The sequence below is a fragment of the Ambystoma mexicanum genome, chromosome 8 (genome assembly GCF_040938575.1).
Source record: "Ambystoma mexicanum isolate Mex_15411 chromosome 8, UKY_AmexF1_1, whole genome shotgun sequence".
Taxonomy (NCBI): Eukaryota; Metazoa; Chordata; class Amphibia; order Caudata; family Ambystomatidae; genus Ambystoma; species Ambystoma mexicanum.
In genome coordinates, this window is record NC_090929.1 from 89493510 (window position 1) to 89518761 (window position 25252).

The following is a 25252-nucleotide window of genomic DNA, read 5'->3' on the forward strand; positions in this document are numbered from 1 at the left end:
ATTTGCCAGCAGGGGGCAGTGTAACAGAAATGCCACCAGAAAAGCGGCAGGGTTCCTAAGACACTGTGGAGATGAAGAAAAGATGGCATATATTACGTGGCTATGTTGAGAGTGGATATGAAGGCAAGCGAGGGGCCACGTGACCAAGGTGGCATAATTAACGATTCCCTGTGTGTGCGTGTCTACATGAAAATGCAGTTTTACTCCATCAGGGGTTCGCTTTCACTGATGGGGATACTCTGTTATGTTATGTTATCAGAATTTGTAATGCGCACGGAGACCCAAGGGCATCATGTCGCGGGGGACACAGCCGGCAGAAGGCTAGCAAGAACATAAAACATTCAAGTTTTTAAAAGATGGCGAAAATGTAAGTGGTTCTCAACCTGCCTAAGAGCAACGAGTAGGTTATTCCATAATTTAGCCACCGAGACTGAGAAGGCACAACCCCCAGTTCTTAAACGGCAGAATTTGGAGATAGTCACCAAATGTGCGGTTGTGGAACGAAGGGCCCGACCAGGCACATAGAACTGAAACATATCCTGAAGGTATTCTGCACCCTGGTGGTAGAATGCTGTGTACACCAGGCACAGAGACTTAAATTTGATCCTTTTTGCTAATGGCAGCCAGTGAAGGGAACAGAGCACAGGACTGATGTGCGACGCCTATGGGGTAGAGGTGGCTACCCTAGCTGCCAGATTCTGAAGGCGCTGTAGCCGATGAATTAGGCCAAGAGACTGATCCAGAAACAGGGCATTGCAATAGTCAGTTTGACTAATAACAATAGCGGCAACAACCTGAGTACGAAGAGGGCTAGGTAGATACGATAGTACTCCACGGAGTACACATAGTAAGAAGTGCCCGGTTTTGCATACATCATTCACCTGAGCAGAAATATAGAGTGAGGCAGAGAGGTAAACCCCCAGATTCTTAACCACCATCACTGGGGTAGGAAAGACACCAAAAGCAATGGGCCAAAAAGAGGAAGACCAAGAATCAGAGTCAGGGGAAGAACACACCTCCAGAATCTCAGTCTTGTCCCTGTTAAGTTTCAGCCAATTGCTGTTCATCCAGCCCCTCATGGCCAGTAGGCACTCCCATAGCCAGGAGGACACCTCAGACTGGTCAAGATCTAAATAGACCAAAATCTGGGTGTCATCGGCATACACGTAGCACCGAAAACCGTGGGAGCGGATGAGATGAATCAATGGCTGAACATAGATGTTGAATAGTATAAGGGACAAGGCAGAGCCCTGAGGGACTCCACAGGAAAGAGAAGAGGAAGAAGAGTAGAATGGAGCGAGAGAAAGAATTGGCCCCTATCAAACAGAAACAATGAGAACCACACCAGGACTGGCCCACAGAGGCCTGCGGCCACGAGGCAGGACACAAGGATAGAGTGGTCGACAGTGTCGAAGGCCGCTAAAAAGTCAAACAATATCAGGGCAACCACTCCACCCGGTCGACCAGCATTGTAAGCTCGTCAACAACTAACACCAGGACACTCTCTCTTCCACGTCCCGGTCAGAAGCCTGACTGAAAGGAGTCAAGGAGAAGAGAGAGCTCAAGAAAATGAGACAGTATTGGGGAGACAAAAGATTCCAACAGTTCGATAAGAAATGGGAGGAGTGAGATGGGACGATAGCGAGAACAGGGGACGACAGCAAGAACAGAAGCATCCAGTGACTGTTTTCTGAGTAGGGGGATAACCATTGCCTACTTAGGATTGTCAGGAATGATGCCAGATTGACAAGAAAGATTAACTGCTGTGGTAACCCAGGGAATGACAGAGGGCATAATATCTTTAAGTACCTTCAAAGGAACCGGATCAGAGTGGGCTGCTCGCTTCAGTAGGCTAGCTGCCCTAGAGACATCTTCCATGGAGAACTCAGGAAAATGAGACCATGCTGAAGAGTCAGAAGTGGAACCATCAACTGCAGTAATGTCAGCCAGAGTTGGGGCAGAAGACCCAGTAAAATTACGGATATCCGTAATCTTAGTGAGAAAGAACTTGAGGAAAGTGAGTCGCAGAGTTGTTGAGTGGGTGCTGCGGTAGGAATAAAGCGAGCGTAGGAAGAGAAGGACTTAACCACCGAGAATAGAACTTTGGATTAGTTAAGTGCAGGTTCCACTTTAGACGTGAAATAGGACTGTTTTGCGGCACGGGTAAGTGCATGATATTCGCAAGTGAGTTGACAATAGAGCAGTTTTGCTTCATGGTCATAAAACAGGTGCCACTTGCGCTCTGTTTGCCTTGCTTTCAGGTGCACTGCTTTGAGCTCATTCGTGTACCAAGGTGCCGATGGATATGTCACCTGCCGGGTCGTTTTAAGAGGGGCCACCAGATCAGGAAGCCACAGTAATGGTGGATTCTCCAGAAAAGATGAGATCAAGAAGGCCGCCCAAGTCATGGGTAACTTGAGATACAAATTGATGGAGACCAAGGTCAGTGATGGACTCAAAGAACTGCGCCAGTGTAGAAGTGAGTGGGGCGTTATATCTAATGTTACAATCTCCCAACATCATTAGATTGGCGACCCTAACCTTAAGATAGGCCAGTCTAGAAATGGGGTCAGGAATGTGGAGTAGGGGCCCGGAGGGCCCGGAGGCCGTTATACAATCAGAAAGTGTATGGAGTAGGAGGCATCCACTGCCAAACTTACAAGAAGCTCTTCCATACCCAAATTGTGTGATAATGGAATCACAGAATATATTAAATTGGATTTAAAGATGCTTCCAAGGATGCCCCCCAGAGTGAGGGGCGACTTGGTCAAGATGGAGAATCTTATAGCCATCGCTCCGAGAAAGGAGGCGCAGAGCTCTCAGTTAGCCATGTTTCGGTAAGGCATAGTATATCCGGGGGGTCTCATAGATAAAAGTAGTGTTAGCTACTAAAGAGCGTGGCTTTAATAGGTAGGCATTTAAAGCAAATTTCCCTATGTGATTAACATCTAGGTAATTGGGCAGCGTTTTTACAATTTTTCCAAATACTTTGGGAAATGTATCCGTGGGGGCTAAACCCACTAAGAGCTGAAGTGTATAACTAACAAGATCATTCCTTCCGTTGCAGCCACCTGTGGCCCGGAGGGGCACAGACGGGCTTGACGTCAGCGCGACTTCGGCGCGCAAGGCCTGTTCCCGCTGCGCCTGTCCGCTGCACTTCTAGCGCACCCCTGGAAGTAAGCACATATCACAGTAGACGGAGTCCCTCCCACCGCTAGGCAGTGAAGAAAGACTCCCGGTCACTCTGTGCATTCTGGCAAGGAAAGAAAGACTGCGAGCTTACAGGCATGAGTCCTGGAAGGTGTGGGAAGGGAATACAGGCCACTTCCTGCTGGCAAGCCAGCTACAAGGAGAGTAGCACTAATAGTTAAAAGAAATAATGAAAAACTAAATAATAATGGCATTAGCTTTATTGCTGAACAGGGGTCCAGTCGCCCCCGCCAACCTCGCTCATCGAGCAATGAAAGGAAAAGAATAAAAAGTGCAGCAGTAATGGGCCACCAGAATATGTGCATGGCCAAACAAAAACAACAAACCCGACTGGTCTCCCAGCCATACCTGATGTCCTACGAGTAGACGGAGCATCTCTGCCTAAGAGCTCAGAGTGCCCGGTCCCTCCCACTGCTAGGCAGTGAAGAAAGACTCCCGGTCACTCTGTGCGTGCTAGGAAGAAAAGAAAGACCGCCTGCTACCAGGCACGAGCCCTGGAAGGCGTGGGAAGGGAAGCCAGGCTCCTTCCTGTCAGGTGGCTTTCTTGTATTGCTATAAAAAAAATGAACTAACTTTTAGCCAGCCGAAATTGCAGTCTGGAGTTTGTTCGATTCCACCCCATCCTTGGTTGTCTGCAACCGCGGACTATCCAGATATTTTGGACTATGGCTTCAGTCATCTCTCAGCATTGGCTATGCTGGCTTGAGCTGGAGGGAGTGCTGGTTCAAAGAATCTGCTGAGCCAATAGTTGAAGACCCTACCCCACGTCACCTTACTCAGCCCCATACCCCAACACCCGTCCTATTGGGCTACTTCAATATGGAGGCACCGGAGGCAGCGGGCTCCAGCTGAAATGCTGGAAGCAGCAAGTGAATTACACGTGGGTGGCACAACACTTTGTGCAGGTCCAAAAGGGGCGGTTCCGATGTGAGCATCAGACTGTTAAAGTCAGCCAGAACCATGCTGAGGCCGAAAGGCTCATAAATTAGACACTGGTGTGTTACTTCCACAAAGGGAGTGGACTTTAAAAACTAAAAGCCACACCAAAAAGATCTAACACATGTGGGAAATCCGAAGGCATTAGAGTGTGAGGTGTAATTTGGCTTCACAGGCAGTAGCACATTGCATACGCATAATAAGCCACACAGGTCATTCCTTCCAACATAGGCCAGTTACAATAGAGCAAGTAATTCCTTTAATGTGTATTCTAGATTTTTCTGGCATTGGCCGCTCTGCATCGGGCTCGTATACGCGGCTTCCTATTTGATTTCCCCAGTTTATCCAAATTCTTAAGCAGCTTTGGAGACACACACTAGTCTAATAAAACTAAAAACATATTAAAAGCAAACACAATCACCAAAATATTCAACTACCTCACTGTTGGCAAAAGTGCCAGATAAGTTAGCAGATGAATACGACGATGTCCGCGTTGAGGGATATCAACTGACGGGGAGTCCTTCCTTCAGAAGTAGGAATTCTGCTCCAAAATGATTGCTTTAATTGAACACGCTACAGTTTAATATCTTGTGCTCGGTGGCGTCAACCGCAGCGTAACTGAGACTGCCGACACTCGTGCACCACTGAAACTCAGGATCCCGAAACCTAAAGCCTCGACGCCTTGCTCCACACAGGAAGGTATCGACAGCAAGCACACCATCTACAGAAAAGGAAGGTTCTGGAGAAAAGCCCACCAACTAGAACACCTCATCAGCCTGAGAACCCTCTGATCAAGACAGAGGACGCTCATCAGCACAGCCAAAGCAAACTACGACGCAACAACCATCATGAAAGCATCTAGCAAGAGCATGGCAATCTGGCCAGCAATGATAGATCGACCTCCCTGGCGGGCCCTACAATACCGCAATCTACAGACAAGTTCAACAGCACTAGCTTCGAGAAGCACTGGAGCGCTTTACAGAGGTATCCAATCAAACAGATACATAACGGAGCGCTTTACAGAGGTATACACCAATGCAGATACATAACGCAGCACTTTACAGACCTGTACAACAATACAGAGGCATAACGGAGTGCTTTACAGAGGTATACACCAATACAGAGGCATAACCGGTCAGATAGCACAGCGAGTAGAGCGCTCGTTTTGACATCCGTGCAGAGACTGCCGACGCAGGTTTGAAACCCGGCAGGGCATAACTCAGCCTTTCATCATCCGAGGTTGATAAATGAGCACCACACACTTTGGGCAATTATAAGAAGCGCTCAGATGCCTGAGGGTTTGTAGCGCTATATAAATTTGAATTATTATTATTATGACAGAGCGCTTTACAGAGGGGTACAGCAATACAGATGCATAACAGAACATTTTTCAGAGCTAACAGCAGAACAGATATACAGCAGATGGTAGGATACAGAGGGGTACAGCTGTACAGGGTGGCAGGGAGGAGAGGGGCATACAGCGTCTAGTGAGCCAGGTGGCACGGGGAGCAATGTGAAGGCCTAGGTGTTGAGGATGAGAGACTCCTTGAAGAGATGGGTCTTGAGGTATTGTCTGAGTTGTAGACGTTTGGGAGTGATTCTGATGGGGAGGAGGTTCTATAGTCTTGAAGCGTGCTGCCCCCCCACCTCAGCCCCTAACTCCAAAACCAATGAACCTCTTCCCCAGCACCTCATCCTCTTCCAACTTACCTCCGGAATGGAGTTTGAGCTTTGGTCCCTACGCTCCTCCGATCCCTGCCGCCATAGAAATTATAAAGAGGCTACGTCTCTTTTCCCTATGGCAGCGCCCATCTTTTTTCATGTTCTTTCCTTCCCTCTAGAGATTGGCTATGCAAACAGCCAATCTCCCGAGGGTGAAAAAAGAACATTTGCACCCTGGATTAAGCCTGGTGTGTGAATGGCTTTCACGAACTGGCCCACAGCCTGATCCGAGGCGCCATCTTCGTACGTACAGGCCTACCATGGCTTGGGCTGTCGGGCCATTACTGGCAATGTCCGCCCCCCCGCCCGTCGTGGTGTGAAAGCCATATTGACGGCTCCAGACTCACCACCGACATCCCACCCATACCAGCTTGCAGCATAAAGAGATGGACCAAATTCAAAAGACTTACTCCAGGCGACCTGACCAACACTCTTGCAACCTTCCACCCACCAGCTACAAATATGATAGTCTCTCCTCTTCCATTTTGAAGGCCCTCACAGGCAAATAACTCACACCACTAAAACCCAAATCATCAACAAGCATTTTACGTTGACTCTGTAAAGATGCTTAAGCGGACTTGCGTGGGTCGGTCACTCTACTAATGGAACGTGGCAGGAAAGAGAATGTTTCTTAATGTTAGTAGCAGGGGTGTTGCTAGGTCTGGAAAAGATCCAGGGCTACACTAATGTCGGAATTGTCAGGATTCGGGGATAGCTATAGCCTTTTGGTTGTAGACACTGAGATTCGATCCGGGGCTACAACCAAAAGACCCGGGGCTATAGCCCCCTGAAACCGCCCCCTAGCAACACCTCTGGTTAGTAGTAGCACTGATTGGACAGGTGATTGGAGGAGGATGGTGAAGGATGCAACTTGTCGACAGGCAGATGAATACGTTATTCATAGCTACGGCCCATCCCCACACCATTATCGCACAGGTGGGACACGTTACTCACTAAGGCGACCGTCCCGCCCTTATCCCAGGCAGGTACAGCAGGAAATTGACCTCACGTAACTAAAGATGGCGAGAATAAACACGCTTACAGTGAAATAACACAGGTGCATGCAATAGACACAAAGCAAATTTGCACTCACCATGAAGACACAGACACAAGGTCAAATATGCATTTATACACGTAGAATATCGATTTCGTCCATTAAGCCATGAAGAATATTAACCCAAGCAATGTATAAGCTGAATGCAACATGAACGTCCCACGTATATAGCTGCACCCCACCCTCGTGCTCCATTCTACCAATACCCTCCTGCCTAAGGGTCTTCAGTCAGCTAGCAAATGTTGCAGACCCCTCTCCTTCAGGGGAACCTTTCCAACGCTCTCCCCGATTGCCCAGGTGAACCAGAAAACTAGTTGGCGTCCAGTAAGGCCCTGAGGCCTGCCTTTTCAAGAACCCAGACACAGAGAGCAATTGCAAGGATCTACTTAAACTAGCTGAGCGCAGCAACCACAAGCATAATAGGACAGATTGGCAATGTTGCCTTTGGTGCAAGTGCATCTCATCACTTGTGCCAAAGGAATACTCTACTGTATTCTGAAAGGGCATTTGAACATCCTGGTGCCCCTTTCCCACTCCCATTGCACATTTTCGCAAGTAAGTGGGCTCTGCACATTTCAATGCACGTTGAAGCGCTTGAAACACTTTCCTGTGTATAGGCGCTATATAAATAAACAATACAATACAATACAATGCATCCCAAATTTAGAAATGGGAGGTGTATTGAAATGCGCACAGATTAAAAACATTCCCCCCTTGGCCTATTTGGAATAGATGCATTGAGATGCGCAATCTTTGACATGGCCTGACCCCGTCATGCATTTTGGTTTAAATGTATTTCTGCAGTGCCATTGCAGATGATGTTCACAGCACCAAAGTTGCACAGCTCCATCGTTTCGCTGCTTTATAGTTTCTGAATAAAGGCCCTATTCTATGTATTCACTAGGTACTCTTCGACCCCATTACCAAGTGAAAGATCCATATTAAATCGGCATGCAATAGGATGACAGTGTATGCAATGTGAACCATTCTGCAGTAAGAATGAGAGATAGCTAGTACTTAATGTCTCTGGGGGTTTTTCAGGGCTCGGTCCCAGCACTTATTTCTGAGCCCCAGCACTTATTGGGCCTCATTACGAGTCCGGCGGTAACCAAGCGGGAAAAAAACGGCAGGTTACCGCCGGACTCGTATTACCATTCCGCCTCCGTGATTCCCGAAATTACCGGGGCATTACGAACCCGGTGACCCGGGAATTCTGGAGGCGGAATTCTGTAAATCCCCATTCCCATGGAGTCCAATAGGACTCCATGGGAGTGGGGAAGTGGAAACACTGGCACCAGGTTGGAATGGTGCCGGTGTTTCCATGTCCGCCTGCAGGCGGGTGGTGTTAAACCCGCCAGGTCAGACCTGGCAGGAGTGACACCTCCCGCCGGCAGAACTCGAGATCAGCCGGTCCGGAAAGAACGGTGGTGGCAGATTTACCACCATCGTTCTTTCCGGACCGGCTGACTCGTAATGAGGCCCACTGTCTCAGACTCAGACTGATTATGAAGTAATGATGGTCAGAGCATCCATCAACCCCAATGAGAAGGTGCGAGCTGAAGTTTAACCCCACATGTGTCTACACTGTGGGGAGAAGCTGTGGGTGGTGGCAGCAATGGTGCAGAACTGCCGGCCTGCAGTGTCACAAGCGTGCTAGAAAAATATTTGGGCCCTGGCACTTATTTTCTTACACATTGAGCATTGGAGATAACCCTTCAAAACAAGCAGGATGAATGTGTTTGTGAGTAGACACTGCTTCACACTTAAAGATGGTGATATAGACATGTTCTGCATGCACTCTTTCTATGCACGCACGTGCACGGGATAAGTAATTATGAAAGAATACACTTACTTCTGGCTGTATAGCTTTGAACACTGGCACGTCCATTAATGTGATCTGACTCTGAAACATAAAGAGGTCGACTTTAATTTGCATTCACAACAATGCATTAATGACACTAGGACTACATGCTTTAAAACATCTGTTAGTAATTATGAAAAGCATTTAATTATCTGATTCATAACACACGGGTGTAAAGCCAGGGATCACCCCAGAGATGTTTTCTCAGATCACTGATTGCCTCACTCGTTTAAGATCACTCTTAATCACACACGTGTCAGTTCAAGTTCTGTCTCGGAGGAAGGAAGCGCTCACAGTCGGGGAGCAGGGACGTCATTTCACCAAAATGCCAGGGTAGCGGAAGTGACACCACATGACCCTTGAACCCTGATGACATCACAGGAAGTGATGCTATTTGACCCCACCCCAAAGTGATATCACAGGAAGCGATGGAACACGACCTTTCACCCATTGACAAAACAGGAAGTGGCATCACATAGCATTGTACACTACGAAAAATATGTTTACGATATCACTATAATGTGATGTACATTTCATACAAGAATGGATCGCCTTATGTATCGTTAAGATCAGTGTGTATAGGCCCATATTACCAAATTACTGTGAATGCAAGCAGACGTCCATGACCAAATGATAATGATGTGCTATTATATAGCACTTACGCTTAAGCGCTTTAAATAGAAAAAAATATACACCCAATATCACCCACCTGTGTTGGTACTCATTTATCGACCTCATAAGGATGAAAGGCTGAGTTGAGGCGTTTAAGAACCGACTAAATCAGTGACTTACCCCCTGAAGTGTGCCTGAAGTAAACCTTTAATGAGTCTAGCAATTATTGTATAGAATTCCAGAAAGACACATTATTTGGCATTCCTATTCTTTCTTATTTAGGGTCAGTGCTGAAAGTGTTAGACTTGTGGTACTCCTCTTCTAATTGTTCTTATTTGTTTAAGGGCCCTGAACAAGAAAGCCAGCCACTCCAGAAGTAAAGAGCCACGTGGTGCTGGCCACAGCCCAGGAGCTTGCATTCCAAAAAAAAAGAAGTATTTTTATTTCTTTTTAGAGGGCGCAGGGGAGACCACAGAGGTCGCAAGGGAGACCTCAGAGGTCACATTTGCGACCTCTGGTGACCCCTAAATGACGTCCCTGTCGGGGAGGCAGCAATAATGGCGGCCAGACACGGGCCATGCAGAGATGCTGGGGCACAAATGCTCGGGCTGCACGCAAGAGGGGTCCTGTTGCTCAACACTGCTCGGCCTGGTGCACACTGCCTCATCTTTAATCGGGTGTCTCACAGGCCGGGGTGCTCCTTGGGGCCCAACATGCAGGAAAGGGACAGTTGGATGAGATACTACAGTGTTCAGCTGGCTGTTTTTACCAATGTTACTGACCAAATGTGCTTTGAAATGCACCATTTACAAAAAACATGCTTAAAAATGCAATCTTAGGAAGAACTCAGTCTGTCACAAAATGTGATAAATTGACATTTGCGTTTGTCGGCCGCTTTCTTGTTGGTGCCGGTCCCAGTACAACACTGTTGTGTTCCTGTGTGTAGGATTTCAAAGATCACAGACGATCACACAGTGGCCAGGACCAGTGCGTGTTCCATGGTGCACATATTAAGAGAGTAATCATCTAAAGTTCAGTTCAACAAAGGACTGTGCACAATTAGTCCCCTTTTCTGAGGGCTACTGGGCCTCATTATGAGTTCGGTGGTGCTGCAAAAAAGGGGCTGAGATTTTGTTTTCCATCTCAGAGTGCGTGATCTGCTAATCAGATCCCCCTTTCATAAGCTCCATGCCAAAGCCTGTGCCCTGTTGCATCAGTCCCCTGAGCTGCAACGTCTGCTCTCCAGTGGCGCACAGCAGGCTCAGAGGTCACAGGTGCCCTTTTCACAGCTGCTGTGACAGCCAAGTCTGCAGCTCTCTTCCAACAACACATAGTCATGAGGCATTACCATTCTGGTGTTAGTTTAATATTTAAACATAAAGTCATACCTGAGTTTAGGGTATGGTAAATAGTAATTTGCATAACTATAAGAAGCCATATGTGGTTGATATCCTACATGTGTCAGCACTGTGAGCCCAGGTTAGCTGTGGAAGGATGGTGTATATTCTAGTCAGACAGCCTCACCCTGCCAGCCTGCAGGGCAAGAGACTGAAAGATTGTGCCTCTCCTTTGATCCTTTATGAGGTCTAGTAACACCTCTCTCCAACAGGGCAGGCTCCCAGCAGGAGCTGTCCTGAGAAACAGGAACCAAAGGACACAGCCTTTCCAAAAAGACTAGCCTCATGCCAGGGTGTTGCACACCAAAGGGCCTTTGATGCATCATAGTAGGAGGGGGGTCAAACATCTTGCTTCTCTCTATACCTCCCTTTCCTTACTGTCCCCTCCGCTTCCTCGAGCAGAAAGCACTTTGGGTTTGATGTCAGAAGGCAAAGACCGCTGGTACCAAGGACAGGGATTGGACCCCTTAAAGGATGTTCGCTTGGACCTTTGCCTATAAAAGAGGGGGTCGCACACTCTTTCTTTGATTCACTTTTGGACCATTCAGGCAGAAGGAAGAATTCACATGGACCTTGTAATGGGTTGACATAGAACTTGGAGTTTGGAATGTGGGGGTGAAATGTGTAATGTGAGGATGGTTGGAAAGGACGGCAGCACTGAATGAGTTATCCTGCTGCAGTGGAAAGTATCAATGTTATGAAAAGAAATAAAGAGGCTCTTGGAAAGGACAGCAGCAGTGAGGGAGTTATCCCACTGCAGTGGAAGGTACCGATGCTATGGTAGTTGGCGACAGCGCACAGTAAGGAAATATGATTTAAGTTAATTTAGAAGAAGATTGTGCAGTGAGAAGATAAACGTGAAGCAAAGATGGAACGAAGCGCAAGGGAGTTCCGTGCTCAACTGAAAAGCGCAAGAGGATGCACGTGAAGTTAGAGGAAAGCAACATACTACGTGCAATGACCTCAGCAGAAAAAGAGAAAGGACTGAGACAGAAGGAATAATGCAGCAGGTTGGAGCCATGGCAATGCTCTAACAATCGCATATGGAGTGGTTGCGCGAAAGAGAGGAACATTGTAATGATTTAAATTTAAGAAAAAAGGGGACAGCACAACGGAGTAGTGGAGTTGATGTAAATACATATTGATTTAAATGAAGTAATACACATTAATAAATACAGATACAAAAATTAAATGGAGGCCATTACATTCACTGGCGGAGAATCGAAAATTTCATGGACAGAATGGAGTTTTGGGGAAATTACATGAAAACAGTAGAACATGAAAGGTTAACCTCAGAAAAAAAGAGATGGTTACTCTTACATGCAATTGGACAAGAAGGACAACGTAGATACAGGAAATTGGCCCCTTTGCCTGATACTGAAGCAGGAGATATAGAAATGTATGAAAAAGCCTTGAGACAATTAGATCTGCACTATGCACCTGAAATGAATGTGGCTACAAAAAGATTCCAATTTTATTCTAGAGTTCAAAGGGTGGATGAATCTACAGAAGAATACATCTCCTACAAGTGTGCAATGGGGATACGAATGGAAGAAATGATCAGGGATCAGATAATAATACACACAAATAACACAATGATACAGGGGAGGTTGTGCATGTGTGAAGATCCCACTTAAGCAGAGACTATTGCAACAGCGAAACACATTGAGCACACACAATCATACTCAAAGAAAAGAAGAGGGAGGCCCTGCAAGCGAAGCCTGAGAAAGAAGGTGAAGTTGCAAATAATACACAAGTTAATGTAGTGAAAAAGAGAACAGAAAGGTAATGTGAAGGAAAAAGAAAAGAAAATAAGGAGAGTAAGAATTCGTGCCCCAAACGATGGAAATAGAGAGCAAAGTGTCAAGAAGAGTTGGCATCAGAAGGATGGAGAAAGAAATAGATGTTTTTGTTGTGGAAGAAGTGGACATTATGCTAATTCAAAGTTTTGTCTCAGCACTAAATCTCAAATGTGCAAATTGTGGCATGAAAGGGCACTTTGCAGTTGTGTGCAGGAACACAAAGAAGGTTGTGCGAGTACAAGAAGAAGATGAGAGAGTCATGACAATATGATGCAAAGAGAATAGGAGCCTCATCATGAATTGGGCAGAGCAGTAACAATGTGGTGGTAATAGCATTAACACTGCATTACCGCACCACCCAACTATCAGTTGGGCAGTAAGTTGGAGGATTCACCTCCAGCTCTGAGCTTGAGGCAAATTCAATAACTTTTCTCCCATTTCTGGCACAATTACCGCAGCAGAATTACTGCCGCAGTAATTCTGCTGAAAGTGCCCCATTTTAGAGAAATGGGCATTTTAGAGAGATTGAAAGCAAAAGGATTGACAATTGAAATATCAAAGTGTAAATTTAGAGAAACGGAAGAGGTCTATTTGGAACATGTGTTAATTGGAGGAGGGTACAGACCCAAACGTGATTCAATAGATGCATTCGGGAAGGCACATATTCCAAGAAATAAGGATGAAGTGAGGTAATTCCTAGGTTTTGTAGAGTTTTATAAAAATTTTGAGGAATTAACACAACCATTTAGGTCATTATTGAAAAAATGGCAGCTAGTTTGAGTGGGGCAAAGAATGTGAGTTTGCACTGAATCAAATTAAAGAAAGGATTTGTGAAGACCCTTGTTTAGGAGGATGTGTCATAGGGAGACCAATAAAGTTAACAGTTGATGTCAATGGGAAAGGTCTGGGAGTTGTCATGTCACATGTTGTTGACGGAACCAAAATAATCATACTTCATGCATCTAGAGCCATATCAACAACTACCAAATGCTCTGACAGAGATTTTCCCTCTGCTATTAATGAAATGGAGAGAACTGAATTCTAAATCAAATTCTGGAGGGGTGAATGTGAGAACAAGGAGGAATGAGGCAGGAAGTGAGGAGGTGGAAAAGTGTATTAGAGCTGCACAGAGTAAATGCAAGATGAATTAAGATGCCAAGGCTTCAAAATACATGGGGAGTAGTGTGCCTGATGAATGGATAACAATAAAGAAAGGTGTGACCACTGGTAAGGGATTGTCTACATGTGTGGATCCTATTCAAGCAAGAGAGATGTGGTCAAATGCTGTGAGGGTAGGAGCTGGATCCATCTGCAATGTAAATAGAGTTGCCAAATGCTCAGTAACGGGTACGGGAAATAAGAAGGAAGCTCAGGCCAATGAAGGGGGCAGTTGGATGTGGGACCAAGAAGGTAGTGGCAGTTTGCTGAAGGAGGTAGTGAGTGAAAGAAGTGGCAGGAGCGAACTGCAGGACATTTCAATAAGTTGTAACAAGAGAGTCAGAAAAGGACCTGGGTGGACAAGGGATTATAGCATGTCTCATTAACATTCTGTAACTAGAGCAGGAACATCACGTAGGTGCTTCATGTACTGACAGATTGTCTTTCTCACATAAAACTTTCAGTTCAGTTGTATATGGTTTAATATCACACACACACACATGTTGAGTTATTAATTTAAGCATTCTGTAGCAGTCATTCGTCATAAAGGTTGTTTTATCCAATGCTGTTGTTCATTCCCTGTGGTTAGGTTATTAATAAATCATTGTGTAGGTGGGGTGTGTGTAATGGGTTGACATAGAACTTGCAGCCTGGAATGTGGAATGAGAGCAGGGTTGGAGTGAGTTATCCCACTGCAGCGGAAGGCATGGATGTTATGAAAGGAAATAAAGAAGCTCCTACCTTATCTAGTTTGTCTCTGATGTTTCCTGACACAGACTACCACAGACCTCTTTTTGGGATGTTGACTTTCCAAAGACCTCTGCCAGTGAGGTGACGATTTAGTTTCCAAGGCAGAGGCAAACTTGGCCCCCTAACCAGGGCACATTGGGGGTGACCTGCTGCTAGAGCAACACCTGCCTCTCTGCCAGTTACACCGGTACCCAGGACCTCAGTGAAGATGGAGGACTCCTGCAGGTGTTTCCCAGCCTCCACTGTGTTTAGGAGCATGGGAACAAGGACCTATCTTTTCCCTGAGCGCCTGGATTGAGCTTCAGAGCACCCTGAGAGCCAGAGCAGCCAGGATCCCTATGTTCTTGCGGTCAAACTACTTCGAGTCATGATTAAAACCAGTTCAAGACAGATGAATCCAAAGGACCCTTGGAAACTGCCTTTGGCACTTGCTTGATCTTCGCGATGCTTTGCCGCACATTCAAACCAGTTCACTGCTGCACCATGCAGCTGAAACTAGAATATCACTGCTGCACCATGCAGCTGAAACTAGAATATCACTGCTGCACCATGCTAGCCTAGCACATCACTGAACCAGCTGAAACTAGAATATCACTGCTGCACCATGCTAGCCTAGCACATCACGGAACCAGCTGAAACTAGAATATCACTGCTGCACCATGCAGCTGAAACTAGAATATCACTGCTGCACCATGCTAGCCTAGCACATCACTGAACCGGCTGAAACTAGAATATCACTGCTGCACCATGCTAGCCTAGCACATCACGGAACCGGCTGAAACTAGAATATCACTGCTGCACCATGCTAGCCTAGCACATCACGGAACCGGCTGAAACTAGAATATCACTGCTGCACCATGCTAGCCTAGCACATCACGGAACCGGCTGAAACTAGAATATCACTGCTGCACCATGCTAGCCTAGCACATCACGGAACCGGCTGAAACTAGAATATCACTGCTGCACCATGCTAGCCTAGCACATCACGGAACCGGCTGAAACTAGAATATCACTGCTGCACCATGCTAGCCTAGCACATCACGGAACCGGCTGAAACTAGAATATCACTGCTGCACCATGCTAGCCTAGCACATCACGGAACCGGCTGAAACTAGAATATCACTGCTGCACCATGCTAGCCTAGCACATCACGGAACCAGCTGAAACTAGAATATCACTGCTGCACCATGCTAGCCTAGCACATCACGGAACCAGCTGAAACTAGAATATCACTGCTGCACCATGCTAGCCTAGCACATCACGGAACCAGCTGAAACTAGAATATCACTGCTGCAACATGCTAGCCTAGCACATCACTGAACCAGCTGAAACTAGAATATCACTGCTGCACCATGCTAGCCTAGCACATCACGGAACCAGCTGAAACTAGAATATCACTGCTGCACCATGCTAGCCTAGCACATCACTGAACCAGCTGAAACTAGAATATCACTGCTGCACCATGCTAGCCTAGCACATCACTGAACCAGCTGAAACTAGAATATCACTGCTGCACCATGCTAGCCTAGCACATCACTGAACCAGCTGAAACTAGAATATCACTGCTGCACCATGCTAGCCTAGCACATCACTGAACCAGCTGAAACTAGAATATCACTGCTGCACCATGCTAGCCTAGCACATCACTGAACCAGCTGAAACTAGAATATCACTGCTGCACCATGCTAGCCTAGCACATCACTGAACCAGCTGAAACTAGAATATCACTGCTGCACCATGCTAGCCTAGCACATCACTGAACCAGCTGAAACTAGAATATCACTGCTGCACCATGCTAGCCTAGCACATCACGGAACCAGCTGAAACTAGAATATCACTGCTGCACCATGCTAGCCTAGCACATCACGGAACCAGCTGAAACTAGAATATCACTGCTGCACCATGCTAGCCTAGCACATCACGGAACCAGCTGAAACTAGAATATCACTGCTGCACCATGCTAGCCTAGCACATCACGGAACCAGCTGAAACTAGAATATCACTGCTGCACCATGCTAGCCTAGCACATCACGGAACCAGCTGAAACTAGAATATCACTGCTGCACCATGCTAGCCTAGCACATCACGGAACCAGCTGAAACTAGAATATCACTGCTGCACCATGCTAGCCTAGCACATCACGGAACCAGCTGAAACTAGAATATCACTGCTGCACCATGCTAGCCTAGCACATCACGGAACCAGCTGAAACTAGAATATCACTGCTGCACCATGCTAGCCTAGCACATCACAGAACCAGCTGAAACTAGAATATCACTGCTGCACCATGCTAGCCTAGCACATCACGGAACCAGCTGAAACTAGAATATCCCTGCTGCACCATGCTAGCCTAGCACATCACGGAACCAGCTGAAACTAGAATATCACTGCTGCACCATGCTAGCCTAGCACATCACGGAACCAGCTGAAACTAGAATATCACTGCTGCACCATGCTAGCCTAGCACATCACGGAACCAGATGAAACTAGAATATCACTGCTGCACCATGCTAGCCTAGCACATCACGGAACCAGCTGAAACTAGAATATCACTGCTGCACCATGCTAGCCTAGCACATCACGGAACCAGCTGAAACTAGAATATCACTGCTGCACCATGCTAGCCTAGCACATCACGGAACCAGCTGAAACTAGAATATCACTGCTGCACCATGCTAGCCTAGCACATCACTGAACCAGCTGAAACTAGAATATCACTGCTGCACCATGCTAGCCTAGCACATCACGGAACCAGCTGAAACTAGAATATCACTGCTGCACCATGCTAGCCTAGCACATCACGGAACCAGCTGAAACTAGAATATCACTGCTGCACCATGCTAGCCTAGCACATCACGGAACCAGCTGAAACTAGAATATCACTGCTGCACCATGCTAGCCTAGCACATCACGGAACCAGCTGAAACTAGAATATCACTGCTGCACCATGCTAGCCTAGCACATCACGGAACCAGCTGAAACTAGAATATCACTGCTGCACCATGCTAGCCTAGCACATCACGGAACCAGCTGAAACTAGAATATCACTGCTGCACCATGCTAGCCTAGCACATCACGGAACCAGCTGAAACTAGAATATCACTGCTGCACCATGCTAGCCTAGCACATCACGGAACCAGCTGAAACTAGAATATCACTGCTGCACCATGCTAGCCTAGCACATCACGGAACCAGCTGAAACTAGAATATCACTGCTGCACCATGCTAGCCTAGCACATCACGGAACCAGCTGAAACTAGAATATCACTGCTGCACCATGCTAGCCTAGCACATCACGGAACCAGCTGAAACTAGAATATCACTGCTGCACCATGCTAGCCTAGCACATCACGGAACCAGCTGAAACTAGAATATCACTGCTGCACCATGCTAGCCTAGGAACCAGCTGAAACTAGAATATCACTGCTGCACCATGCTAGCCTAGGAACCAGCTGAAACTAGAATATCACTGCTGCACCATGCTAGCCTAGGAACCAGCTGAAACTAGAATATCACTGCTGCACCATGCTAGCCTAGCACATCACGGAACCAGCTGAAACTAGAATATCACTGCTGCACCATGCTAGCCTAGCACATCACGGAACCAGCTGAAACTAGAATATCACTGCTGCACCATGCTAGCCTAGCACATCACGGAACCAGCTGAAACTAGAATATCACTGCTGCACCATGCTAGCCTAGCACATCACGGAACCAGCTGAAACTAGAATATCACTGCTGCACCATGCTAGCCTAGCACATCACGGAACCAGCTGAAACTAGAATATCACTGCTGCACCATGCTAGCCTAGCACATCACGGAACCAGCTGAAACTAGAATATCACTGCTGCACCATGCTAGCCTAGCACATCACGGAACCAGCTGAAACTAGAATATCACTGCTGCACCATGCTAGCCTAGCACATCACGGAACCAGCTGAAACTAGAATATCACTGCTGCACCATGCTAGCCTAGCACATCACGGAACCAGCTGAAACTAGAATATCACTGCTGCACCATGCTAGCCTAGCACATCACGGAACCAGCTGAAACTAGAATATCACTGCTGCACCATGCTAGCCTAGCACATCACGGAACCAGCTGAAACTAGAATATCACTGCTGCACCATGCTAGCCTAGCACATCACGGAACCAGCTGAAACTAGAATATCACTGCTGCACCATGCTAGCCTAGCACATCACGGAACCAGCTGAAACTAGAATATCACTGCTGCACCATGCTAGCCTAGCACATCACGGAACCAGCTGAAACTAGAATATCACTGCTGCACCATGCTAGCCTAGCACATCACTGAACCAGCTGAAACTAGAATATCACTGCTGCACCATGCTAGCCTAGCACATCACTGAACCAGCTGAAACTAGAATATCACTGCTGCACCATGCTAGCCTAGCACATCACTGAACCAGCTGAAACTAGAATATCACTGCTGCACCATGCTAGCCTAGCACATCACTGAACCAGCTGAAACTAGAATATAACTGCTGCACCATGCTAGCCTAGCACATCACGGAACCAGCTGAAACTAGAATATCACTGCTGCACCATGCTAGCCTAGCACATCACGGAACCAGCTGAAACTAGAATATCACTGCTGCACCATGCTAGCCTAGCACATCACTGAACCAGCTGAAACTAGAATACCATGCTAGCCTACCACATCACGGAACCAGCTGAAACTAGAATATCACTGCTGCACCATGCTAGCCTAGCACATCACGGAACCAGCTGAAACTAGAATATCACTGCTGCACCATGCTAGCCTAGCACTTCACGGAACCAGCTGAAACTAGAATATCACTGCTGCACCATGCTAGCCTAGCACATCACGGAACCAGCTGAAACTAGAATATCACTGCTGCACCATGCTAGCCTAGCACATCACGGAACCAGCTGAAACTAGAATATCATTGCTGCAAATGCTTTGTTTGAACCACTTTTCGAATAGCTAGCCATTTCGTCGCCGACCCAAACCGACGGTCGAACCGACCCTGCTAGCCTCATCAAAACACACCCCTCAAATGCTGCATTGCACTGCCCAAACTGAACTATGCCTCAAGTCACCAACATCTTAGGCATCAAACCATCGGTCAAACTGACCCTGCTGGTCCTCACAATCTACACTTCTTCGCACAACGCTTTTAACCACCGCAATCTTCAGCTCAACCCCAGCTCGACAGCTGCTCCATGTGTGGGTCAACATCACTGCCGCATTCGAGCCTGATTCAAACTACTCACATTGCACCAAGAAGCCTGGCTCAGCAGCCAAGAACAGCAGAACAGTAATATTGGCCCTCATTATGAGTCTGGTGGTAGCCGTGCCGGTAAAAACGGCACGGCTGCCGCCAGAGTCATTTTTTTTCCGGCGCCTGGGCATGGGCAAGAACCAGGGCATTACAACCCCGATGGACCCGGTAATTGCCCATTCCCGGACGCCGGAAATATTACTCCCCATTCCCATTTGAGTCCCATTGGACTCAATGGGAATGGTGAGGTTGGATGCACCGGCACCATTCGTGAATGGTGCCGGTGCATCCGATATGGTCTGCGAGCGGGTGCTGTTCCGCCTGCCAGGTCAGACCTGACGGGCGGAAAGGCACCCACTCGCAGACCTTGTAGTTTGCCGGTCCAGTAACATCGGTGCCGGTAGCTTACCGGCACTGTTGTTACTGGACCGGCAAAGTTGTAATGAGGCCCATTGACTGCTAACTGCCCCCTGGATCTTCTTTGGGCCCTACGGCAATGGCATTCAATCCTTTTCCAGCTGATCCCTTCCCCTTGAGTATAAATATTGCTGCCAAAACCCTGCTCGAGTATAAATATTGTTGCTGTCCCCTAAGATGCCATATCTGCTTATATTCCCTATTAAAAGCAGTCACTGTACCCCCATTTTGAAGAGCCTTGCATCCCCCTGGACATCCTTTGAGCCCTCTTAGGGGGCCCATCCCCACAGTTTGAAGATCACTGCCCTACAGACAGATTAGATCACCTTTAATTCCCTTTTCACACAATAACATATCTTTTTAAGAAAATTGTGTGTTTTGATTGCCAATCGCCCCTGTTTCATTACTGAGATGGCTGCATCTTTCTATCTTTGCATATTCCGTGTTCTTTCCACAGGGGTGGGTTTTTGTAGTTATTTTTGCATATGGTGTGTTTGATGTATATTTTTATGAACCTTGACTGGACATTCTTTTTATTTTGGACTGTTGTACTTTTCCGTTTGAGTTGCTACTGGATCACCTTCCTACCCCTCTGGAGAGTGGAGCCTGCCCTCCACTCATGTTACCACAAACGGCGAAGGAGGTATATCTCTTAATTGTGCCTGTTTCACCTTTATGATTGGGATCACTGTTGGTTTGTAGAAGTGTGAGGGCTGATTAGTTGGCTTAGCCACTACTCATCCTTGTACTCCTGCAGGGCAGAGTCATTTCGTCATATATGTGCATTCTTAAACAAAGCTGCTTGAACTACAAGTTCCAACAGGCAGAGGCGGCTCTTTAACTATCTGCACCTGTGATTCAACACTTCATCATTGTGTACCCGAGCGGCCTGGTGGCAAACTAATATCTACAACTAAGCCATGTCTAGTTATCACATACTACCTAATGCGTTTACACATATACAGCAATAAGCTGTGAATGTCATATTATTGTCAGTGTGGTGGACAGTGAATCATTCATGACAGGGCCTGTTCTGTTTTAGCCGTCTAGCCTGGGTGAACCCGTGTCAACCATTTTGGATCCAGCCCAGAAACCCTCTCTTTGGTCCTCCTGGAGAGGTTTGATATGTTTCTCCTGGAACAGAAACCCTCCCCGGGAGGTCCCCTGGGGACCAGTGCTTCAAAGACAGTCCTGCCATTAAAATGGCCACCTCACACCAGGGTATGGATCACTTGAGTACTTTTGACGAGACAGGCAGACGAAGAGGTGGAGTAAGACGAGCAAAGAATAGAGCCTCAATCCACAAAGGTGTCGCACTAGCGTATGTCTTGCTAGGGCTCCCATATGTCCCGTACCCTTCCCCCCTTACCCAGTCACAGCATGCAAGGCACTCTGGGTATGACATCAGAAGGCAAAGGACACTTGTTACATCTGCAAGGATTGGACCCATAAGACCAGGCTTGCTGTGGACCAATCCTCTGTAGCCTTTATCCTATATAATAGTGGCCGGGTGAGGGCGGGCCCTCTTAGTTGACTCATCTATGGAACACGTTTGAAGAAGGGTTCACTGGAACCTGATTAGAAATAAAGACTACTCTAAAATTCTCTGCCGAGGAAAAGAAGGGCTCTTTTCACTAATCAATAAAAGGGCCTGCTTGGGATGGCCAGTTCACTGGACAAGGCATACTGCAAGAAAGACATTGGTACCCAAGACCCTGCTTACTAGAGGTGACAAAGCCATTTAGGTGCTATCTATGAACCTTCCTTATTGTAAAGGGCAGTTGAAATACTTTCCTTGCCCATGAAATCTTGGACTGGGTCTCCCTGAAACCACAGAACCAATGAAGTGACCCCAGGCTCTCCCTGTGTCTCTGAACTGCCACAACGCCAGTTGTGAACTTTTGATGCCTTCCAGGCTGCTGCAAGAAAACCTCTTGCATCATCTCCAACCTTGACGATCGTTCACCTCCACAACTCTGAGTTTCGCTTGACACCAATGATAAGCTTCTGCCGTCTCTAGAACTGCAGAGTCTTCTAGCATCCCCAATCTGGCACTGCCTTACTGGATACTAGCTACTTTGAGTCCAAGTTGTCACTGCTGCAATACAACAATGGCGTGTTGAGACAGTCAAGCTGGCTTCTCTGCACTCGACGCACTCTGACACCGCCTGCCATCTAAGCCTCTACGACCCACACTCTTTCCCTGCACCCAAACAGCACAGCATCATTGGAGATCATCGTCACCACTACCCAACTCAACACGCGTAAGTGCCAAAAGCACCTAGATTTACAGTTCAACATCGAACAGCCTGATTTGAATCTGTTGATCCCTAAAACCCAGAACCAAAAGTATCGGAGGAGGCCCTGTCCCTGGTTCACTTTAAAGTACCTACTGACTCATAAGCTCCCTTTTCTGCCTTCTGAAAGACCTGTTTAATAGCATTGACATTTTGCTGAAATCTCTCCCTGAGCACCCATTTCTATAAACCCGGCGCGCCCCTTTATCTTACAGTCTGCTTTCTCCATGTTTTCCCTCGTAGGAGTGGGCCAGGAGAGTTTTTATTAGTTTATGTACATTTTTGTTAGTTTAATTCCAGATCCAATTTTTGTCCATTATCTTATGTTGGTACCACAGTACTATTGTTGGTTGGATTTATTCTGTACCAGCTCCCACTCATCCTGAAGAGTATAGCCTTCCTCTGGCTCATGTCAACAAAAGGAGCGAAGGAGGTACAAGTGCCGGGCTGTGCCTGTGTGACGAATCAACTTCCGGGCACCAGTGGTCCAGGGATGAATATCGGTTTCTAAACCATAAATCAACCCCACTCCTCTAGTACACCAGAAGGGATCCAAACAGATTGCAATACAAGTGAATTATAAGACCTCCTTGTCCAATTTTGGTAACATGGACGGAACGGCAGGCTTATCTCTGCAAGGTCATGGATCGTTGGTTAGTTGCAACACAGCAAAAATACAATTATTACCCAATGATAAAATGGACTGTCCAGTCAAGGTTGTATACAAATATTTACTTTATTATTACTACAACAGACGGTTCTAGCACACTACAATTACATCCCACACTGTATCCCACACTGTAAAGGAATGCAGAGGACAGACAGTTTCACAAAGGAAAGGGATGCACTCTGGATACTGACAGGACGGTAGTTGGTTAAGCAATCAGTCGTACTGTTCAAGGTTATTTGGTTTCAACACCAAAGGGGCAAAGGGTCGTAACTGTCTCTATGGGCCTTCAGCCTTCAGAGAAGGACCAGGGGGGCAGAACCACAATGTACCTGGTGCTGAAGAAGTTCTTGGTGCTCGACAGCGTCAAGGCGGTTCCAGGGCACTTTGCAGCCCTTGAGACAGAGTTAGTGGTGGGAGACAGCAGCAGGTACCAGGCGGCAGGAAGTTCGGCAAGTGAGGCCAAGAATCTTTGTCTCTGTGCTGGTTGGTGAATCTGGAATGCTGGTTGAGGCATCTCAGAAGGCTCTGGCAACTGTGGCGTGACAATAGTCAGCGGTGCCGCCGGATGCGGTTCGAGGACTCGACAGTCTTGAAATTGTCCTTAAAAAGATTGATGCTGGATGATGCTTGGGTGGCACTCCTCTTAGCTTCTTCGCAGCACTTGTATCCTTTCAAGGCGGACCACCCAAAGCTCAGGAGGGTGTTAGCAGACAACAGCCTTGTCCTTTCTCCAGAGACTCTCCGGCACTTGCCACCTAGGAAGTTTGCTCTCAGAAAATAGTAGGGCAAGCTGTGTGCTGGCTGGGTTCCAGTTCTGGAGCTGCTGGACGGGTCCTCTGAGTCCGGTATCTCCCTCTATGCCCTGGGAGATGTTTAGGGGCAGGAACCTGCTTCTCTCTTGGAACTCCTGGCCTTCCATCACTGGTGGAAGATATAAGGTAGACTGTACCTTCAGCTTGTGTGCAATGGGTCCTTCTTCTTACTCCTTGCAGAGACTTCGGATGATCGGATCAGTGAGGGGCTCAGCCCTCTCTTAAAGCCAAATGGGCCCCAGTGATTGGTGTAGGCTAAGCCCACCTTAATGAACCAATCCTGGGTCCCCTCCAACAATCTTCAGTGATGCTTCAGGTCAGAACCAGGGCGCTTGGCAACAGACAGGAGAAGGATGACTACATATACTTCTAAGTCCCACCCATCTTCCTGTCTGCTGTACATCAAAGTGTCTCCCTAATTACCTGAGGCCTATGCAGCACTTGATCACGACATGGGCCTCTGTTGATGTAGGGGGTTGCAGGCAGACTTTTGTCTCCTACAATTCACATACTTCCCTGCTCTGAAAGGAGTGGTTCCAGACAGGACATTCCCTGCCATTTCATACCAAGGAGGGGTGTTAGTACCAAGTTGATACATTGCATTACAAAGAGGTGTCTGGTGTTTTGTCTCCATTGTCACTCCCTGCACCCAGGCCTTCCCTGAGGCCTGCTAATAAACATTCTTGAGTATTCGCCGCCACCAACAAGGTTTCACAATGGAGATGCAAATCTATGGGGGCCTTGAAATTCTAATCAGGCTGCCCATAGCCAAAGGCTTTTGATGTACCCACGGCTGTCAGGTGTCAGCTACATATGACGGGGGAGGGCGGCGCTGGTAAGGTGTGTCCTCCCAGAGCACATGACTATTTTTCTGCTGTACGGTGAGTGTGGAAAATGTGTGCAGGAATGGCCCCATCATTCATTCTTTTTAAAACAAACAAAAAAGCCCCAGCGAAAGCACTTTCCCCATGCGGATGGTCAAATTCCTCACAGCCTGCTTCACCTAATGATCAGAGGCACTGCTTGTTAAGTGCTTAGTAGCAGTGTAGGGATGCCTAGGAGATTTAGTCACTACTTGTCCTTGTACTCCTGCAGAGCAGTAGTCATTTTGTCACACTTACATACAAGAGAGAAAGGAACAGAGGGCATTCCTTCTCAGTACCTTCCACAAAATGGTGGAACCCCATTCCTTTACCCCTCTGTACCGAATCATGCATGTAACGTTTTAGGAAATGGCTTAAAACCTTCCTCTTTAATCAGACGTGATCACCTCTAACTCACCAA

The 25252-nt window shown here is 47.1% G+C and overlaps 1 protein-coding gene across 7 annotated transcripts in view; it reads right to left on the reverse strand.

Moving 5' to 3' along the window:
• The window catches only part of RALGPS1 (Ral GEF with PH domain and SH3 binding motif 1), a 2625553-nt gene that overhangs the window by 1894787 nt on the left and 705514 nt on the right, over positions 1-25252 (reverse strand). For all 7 annotated transcript variants that reach the window (XM_069609374.1, XM_069609372.1, XM_069609376.1 and 4 more), the window contains one exon: positions 8775-8825. In XM_069609374.1, coding sequence (XP_069465475.1) covers positions 8775-8825 — 51 coding nt within the window. The remainder of the gene's footprint in view (positions 1-8774; positions 8826-25252) is intronic.